The sequence below is a fragment of the Lemur catta genome, chromosome 3 (genome assembly GCF_020740605.2).
Source record: "Lemur catta isolate mLemCat1 chromosome 3, mLemCat1.pri, whole genome shotgun sequence".
Classification (NCBI taxonomy): domain Eukaryota; kingdom Metazoa; phylum Chordata; class Mammalia; order Primates; family Lemuridae; genus Lemur; species Lemur catta.
Window position 1 is genome coordinate 33438562 of NC_059130.1, and position 6414 is coordinate 33444975.

Below are 6414 nucleotides of genomic sequence, written 5' to 3' on the forward strand. Positions count from 1 at the left end.
CCCTACTCCCCACCCCCCCCAGGGCCAGCCCCCGCCCCCAGCTCCCGGGGGGATTCCCAGATCCCTCTGCCAATGGCTGCCTGGCCTGGCTGTTTAATATTGATGAGGGGGGGGGCCTGGGCCAGCCAATGGGGAGCTGGGGGTGTGTGTGTGTAACTCCATATATATACATAGGGCTGGGCCAGCTCAGGTGTGTATGTGTCTGTGAGTGTGAGTGCGGCTAGCCCCAGTACCTGGCCAAGCCCACCCCCTCCACCTGGGCCCTACATCCCCACCATGTGTAGCGCTCTCATCTGCCCTGGAGCCTGTACAGCCATGCCACGCTGCCCCTGAGAGCTCTAGAAAGCTGGTCACTAATTTTGCAGACGGATGAGCCCCGAGCAGCCAGAGGAGACTGGGGCTGTCAACGCTGCCCCCTGTCCAGCTTGGATCCCCTGACAGGGTCCTCCTAGGTAAAGGGGGAACCATGGGCTGGGGAGGGGTAGGTGTGTCCCTCGCATTCTCTGGCTCAAGCCCCCTCCTAGAGCTTCCCTCTCTCTGTCTCTGCATCTTCCTTTTCCTCACTTCATTCTTTTGATGCTTTGTGCCTGTCTATCATCAGTTGGATTTGGGTTGGCAGAAGTCGGGTGGGAAGTCCCATCCTGGGTGCTTGGAACTGCTGCTCCCCTAATCCTCGGAGCCTGGAACTTTGAGACCAGAAGTGGATTTGGGGGTGAGGATTTGACGGCAAAATAGAAGCTGCTGCTGGAACTAGAGCTGGGGAAGACAGTAGGGTCAGGTGGAAATGGGACTGGGGCCAGATGGGAAGGATGGAAAGAAGGAAGGGAACAGCAAAGAGATCGAGCATGAAGGAACATGGGGACTGGGCAGAGAGAGAATCAGGCTGTGATGGATAGATGTGCTGAGAACCTGCACCTGAACTCCTGGTCCCAACCCAAGCATGGAGGTGGGGAGTTGTGAGCACTAAACACGTCCTGGTAGATGATGACTTTGTGGCCTCACACTATTGCTATCCTTTCTTGTTTCTTTGGAATCCAGAATATGGAGGGTATTCAAAATTTCAGCACCAACCACCATGCTTTGTGTTAGGGTTGTGTGTGTACTTGTCTTCCCCACAATCAGATGTTGTTGATCTTGCATCCCTCCCAAGCTTAATAACTGTTTGTCGACTTGACTTGAACTTGTCTTCTGTGTAGTGGGGTGAAACAAGCCTTGGTGAGGGTGGGGATGGGGATGGGGGTCCTGATCTCCGTGAGGGTATCTGTCAGGCAGGAGAGTCAGGATGGGGAGAAAGGAGAGATGGTGATTGTGAAGATGACTTAGTGCTTCTGTTTCTGACGATGAAGTAAGGCTGAGCTCACCAGGAGTGGCCCACTGTTCCCCTGTAACACTCCCCCCAAGCAAAGCTCTTTCCCCAGCCTTTTGCAGGCTGTGTTACTGTTGCCTTGCCCTGATCTCCTCTGGTCCTGGGACAAGCAACCCTTAGCCAAGCCCCATAAGGGTTGCTCCACCAAGCTCTGCACGTCCTCCTTTACAGGCCACCTGTGAACCTACCTGGGCCATGGGAAAGTACAGGAGTAGAAAGCTGATTGTGTGTTCCCTTTCCCTGATCTTCCTTGCAAGAGTCTCCAAAAGGGCCAGGGAATGGCAAGGGGTGAGGTGTTGAGGACAGAGGTGGAGGGAAGGGGCTGGTCCTGCACAGGGGGATTGTGGTGAGAGGAGATATCTTCCCCTGGTTCTAGTGGACAGGATGATGTCCACTAGATGACTATGGTGGCTATGTTGGGGAGGTTTGGGGGCCTGGGAGGGACTGAGCTGGGGCAGCTGTGCAGAGTTCCATATGTCCTAGTCTACTCTACAATGGGCAATCTGTGTGTTTATCCACTTCCCAGGCAGCAAGAGTGGAGAGGGGCCCTGAGAAGGAGAGGATTGCAGGGCCAAGGCTTGCAGTTCTCCCCTCACAGCTGGGAAAGGTCCAGAGTCATAGCTAACCTCTGTTGGAGCTGTGGCTCCAGTCTTGCTCACTTTCACCCCACTTATTTATTTATTTGCCTATTTATTTTGGTAAAAATATATAATATAAAATTTATCATCTTAACCATTTTTAAGTGTACAGTTCAGTAATGTTAAGTGTATTTACTTGCTGAAACAGATCTCTAGAACATGTTCATCTTGCAACTATGTAACTCTATACCCATTTAACAGCAACTTCCCTGTCTGCCTTCTCTCCAGCCCCTGGCAACCACCATTCTACTCTCTGTTTCTGTGAATTAGACTACTCTAGATACCTCATATAAGTGGAATCATACAGTGTTCGTGTTTTTGTGATTAGCTTATTTCACTTACCATTATGTCCTCAATGTTCATCTATTTTGCAGCATGTGACAGAACTTCCTTCCTTTTTAAGGCTGAGTAAGATTCCATTTTATGTATGCACCACATTTTGTTTACCCTTTCATCCACTAATGGACATTTGGGTTACTTCTACCTCTTGGCTATTATGAATAGTGCTGCTATGAACATCTCTTGGAGACACCCCTTTATTTGGATATATTCCCAGAGGTGGGATTGCTGGATCATATGGTAGTTCTATTTTTACTTTTTGAGGAACACCTATACTGTTTTCTATAGCAGTTGCACTATTTCGCAATCCCAACAGGACAAAAGAATTCCAATTTTTCCACATCCTTGCCAACACTTATTTTCTGGTTTTTTGTTTTGTTTTTGTTTTTATAGTAGCCATTCTAATGGGTATGAGGTGGTATCTGATAGTGGTTTTGATTTCATTTCTAATGATTAGTAATGTTGAATATCTTTCCATATGCTTCTTGGCCATTTGTATATCATCTTTGGAGAACTGTCTATTCAAATCCTTTGCCCATTTTAAAATTGGGTTATTTGATTTTTTGTTGTTGAGTTGTAGGACTTCTTTATATGTTCTGGATATTAACCCCTTATCAGATACATGCTTTGCATTTATTTTCTCCCAATACATAGGCTGCCTTTTTACTCTGTTGGTTATGTCCTTTTTTTTTTTTTGAGACAGAGTCTCACTCTGTTGCCTGGGCTAGAGTGAGTGACGTGGCGTCAGCCTAGCTCACAGCAACCTCAAACGCCTGGGCTTAAGCGATCCTACTGCCTCAGCCTCCCGAGTAGCTGGGACTACAGGCATGCGCCACCATGCCCCGCTAATTTTTTCTCTATATATTTTTAGTTGGCCAGATCATTTCTTTCTATTTTTTAGTAGAGACGGGGGTCTCACTCTTGCTCAGGCTGGTGTCGAACTCCTGACCTCAAGGGATCCACCCGCCTCGGCCTCCCAGAGTGCTAGGATTACAGGCGTGAGCCACCGCGCCTGGCCTTGTTGGTTACCTTCTTTAATGCGCTAAAGTTAAGTTCGATGTGGTCCCATTTGTCTGTTTTTGCTTTTCGTTGTCTGTGCTTTTGCTGTCATATCCAAGAAATCATTGCCAAGTCCGATGTCATGAAGCTTTTCAGTTTTAGGTCTTAACTCTTGCTCAGTTTTATCCTGCCTGGTGTGTCCTCATTGCTTCTCCTGTTACTCATTTTCTGGATTCTCTTCCCTTCTTACCATTTTTCCTTCTACTCTTTTTCACCATGTCCACCTGCTTGTCTCTCCACCTGCCCCCCACACCCAGTTTCTGCTGTTCTTCCCCCACACTCACAGTTCCTTACTCCTCCCAGCCCATCTCAAATCCTCCTCCCCAATCTCTGAGCTGTCCACTCCTTCTTCCCTCTGCCCCATCAATTTTCCCTTCTTTTTTAGGCTCCAGACTGGAACCCTGACCATGGAACCCTGAAGTGGCTCTGACTTCCAGAGCTCAGTGGCAGACCCCACCACCCCAGGCCCTTCCTGCCCCTCCCACAACCAGCTTTCAAGCGCCCGGAGGGAGGGGTGGGGAGGAGATTCTGATCTCACAGGGCAGGGGGCTTCCATCATGATGCTCAACTCAGACGCCATGGAGCTGGACCTACCTCCCACCCACTCGGAGACCGAGTCGGGCTTCAGCGATTGTGGGGGCGGGGCGGGCCCTGACGGTACTGGCCCCGGAGGTACCGGAGGAGGCCAAGCCCGGGGCCCAGAGCCGGGAGAGCCTGGCCGGAAAGACCTGCAGCACCTGAGCCGGGAGGAGCGCCGGCGCCGGCGCCGCGCCACCGCCAAGTACCGCACGGCCCACGCCACGCGGGAGCGCATCCGCGTGGAAGCCTTCAACCTGGCCTTCGCCGAGCTGCGCAAGCTGCTGCCCACGCTGCCCCCTGACAAGAAGCTCTCAAAGATTGAAATCCTGCGCCTCGCCATCTGCTATATCTCCTACCTGAACCATGTGCTGGACGTCTGAGCTCGGCCTGTCTCCTGCCCTGGATTCTCCCCTCCTTCAGGGCCTCTCTGGAGTCCCTTCTCATTCATGCTCACTGCTTCGAATGGCGCCTCCTGCCTGAGCCCCTGTCCTTGGCATGGAGTTCCAAAGGCCCTGGGCCCAGGCAGGGTGTCCACTGGCTGGTCTGGTGGTGAAGGCGACTTACTTTTACTGACCTAGGCACCCTGAGGGCTATCCTCATGGGTTCCTTCTGGGGGTTGTTGCTGGAGCCCAGCTGGTCAGAATCGTTTGCTAGTGTGGTTGGTATGGAATCCTTGCTGGATTCACCAAGCCAGCCACACTTGGAGTTTTCTCTCAGCTCTTTCATGGGCTGCCATCCCTTCTACCCCATGTCCAAATTTTCAGAGACCCCAGACTCGGGCTCTGTCTCCCATTGGTTCTAACTTCTCCTGCCCATGGTAGGGATGGAGCATCAGAACTGGAAGGGAGGAAGTCCGGGGTTAGAGTGGGGAGTGGGTTTCTTCCTCCAAGATCTCAGTCTCTCCAGCTGGGCAGAGGGGTGGGGCCCTGGGGAGGGCTGCCTCCCTCCTGTGCCGGGAACCTCAGTAGCCAGGAGTTATGGAAAAACCCTTCCTGTTTTTCTTTTGTCCACCTTGTTCCTGTGGCTTAGCACATACAGACCTCAGATCTTACTTGGTAGTGAGTGCCTTGCCCTCTCTGAGCTATTTGGCCACTTCCCTGCCCTCTCTCATCCCTACTGTCCCATTTCTCTCCCTCCCTGTCTGCCACTAGAGAAAGAAAAACCTAGATCCTGGGGTAGGGGATGACATCCCCAAACTTCTTCCTCCATCCCAGCCTACCCCCAAAACTTACACTGGTTCCTCCCTCAGATGCAGGGAGGCTGCGCTATTATTGCTCTCTGGGAATGCTCAGTTCTTCTGGCCCTAGGACCTATTTATTACATTTTTCCTCCTTCCTTAAGCTTCCTTTGGCAAGGGAAGAGACCCCCACCCCACCTCGTGGCTTTCTGTGCCCCCCAACGTTGCCGAGCCCCACCTGCTCACTATAGCTCAGAGTCAGCAGTAGAACAAAGGGCCTTAGACCCTGTGTAGAAGAATTGAACTCACTGCACCTCTATACTCCCTCCTCCCTCACACCAAACTCCTAGCTCTACAAGTATATTTATTTATGTATTTATTTATTTATTCATCTATTTATTTACTTATTTATAAATATTACTATTTATTGCCGAGTTGTGCACTTTGGGGTAGAGTGAGGGAGGCTCCCAGCAGCTCTAGCTGGGTCTGTCTTTCTTCCTCCCTGGTTACTCCTTTCCTTTTCTTGCTCCTGCTCCAACTCCAGGTGTGTGTGAGGATCCCCTTTGCTCACCACACCCATATCCCTTCCTCAGATCCACCTGTCCTGACACCCTAGTCCTCTGGGACAGTGTCCCTCTCCCAGCTCCGGGGCTCCTGGATGTCCTTCCTGAACTCCTTCCATCCCCAGACAATCCCACCCCAGTCACACCTTCCTCTTTTCTCTCTCCAGCTCTCCCCCATGACCCTTGCTTCTTCCTGATACCCCCAAGAACAGGCCCCAGGGGTCTGTGTCCTGTGTGTAATTCCTTCCTGTTGCATTTCCAATTTCATACAAAAAGAAAAATTAAAGTGACCTCGTTCTAGCACCAGGTATGGTTGTGCTGCTTTGGATTGGGTTGGGAATCTGGCCTGCAGGTTATGGTAGAGTGGGCATTGAGGGTCTTAGGCTTTGAAGGCTCTTCTGATAGGGTCATAAGAGCTCAGCGTGGTGTATAAATGAAGACAGGGAGAAGAAGGGGCCACAAGGTAAAGAGGTGCAGAGGAGGATGTAACACACATGGGTCCCAGATCTCTCTACCTAATGTCCTGGATACCTCATCTTGGCAATCATTGAGTGACACTTTCTGACTTCACTGATGCTTCACTGGAGCTGAAGCTCCTGCTTCCTGTGGGGCTAAAAAGGAGCTGAGTGTCTCAGTGGAACCCAAGTTAAACATGTGTCTGTGGGTTTATGCTGCTGAGAAAATCCATGGCAT

At 51.0% G+C, this 6414-nt stretch overlaps 1 protein-coding gene across 1 annotated transcript; it reads left to right on the top strand.

The window, feature by feature from the left end:
- The first annotated feature begins 96 nt into the window (after nucleotides 1-96).
- NHLH1 (nescient helix-loop-helix 1) lies at nucleotides 97-6018 on the top strand. The gene is made up of 2 exons (XM_045547096.1): nucleotides 97-452; nucleotides 3788-6018. The coding sequence occupies exon 2, from the start codon at nucleotides 3960-3962 to the stop codon at nucleotides 4359-4361; it is 402 nt and encodes a 133-aa protein (XP_045403052.1). The 5' UTR covers nucleotides 97-452; nucleotides 3788-3959; the 3' UTR covers nucleotides 4362-6018.
- The last annotated feature ends 396 nt before the right edge of the window (nucleotides 6019-6414 follow it).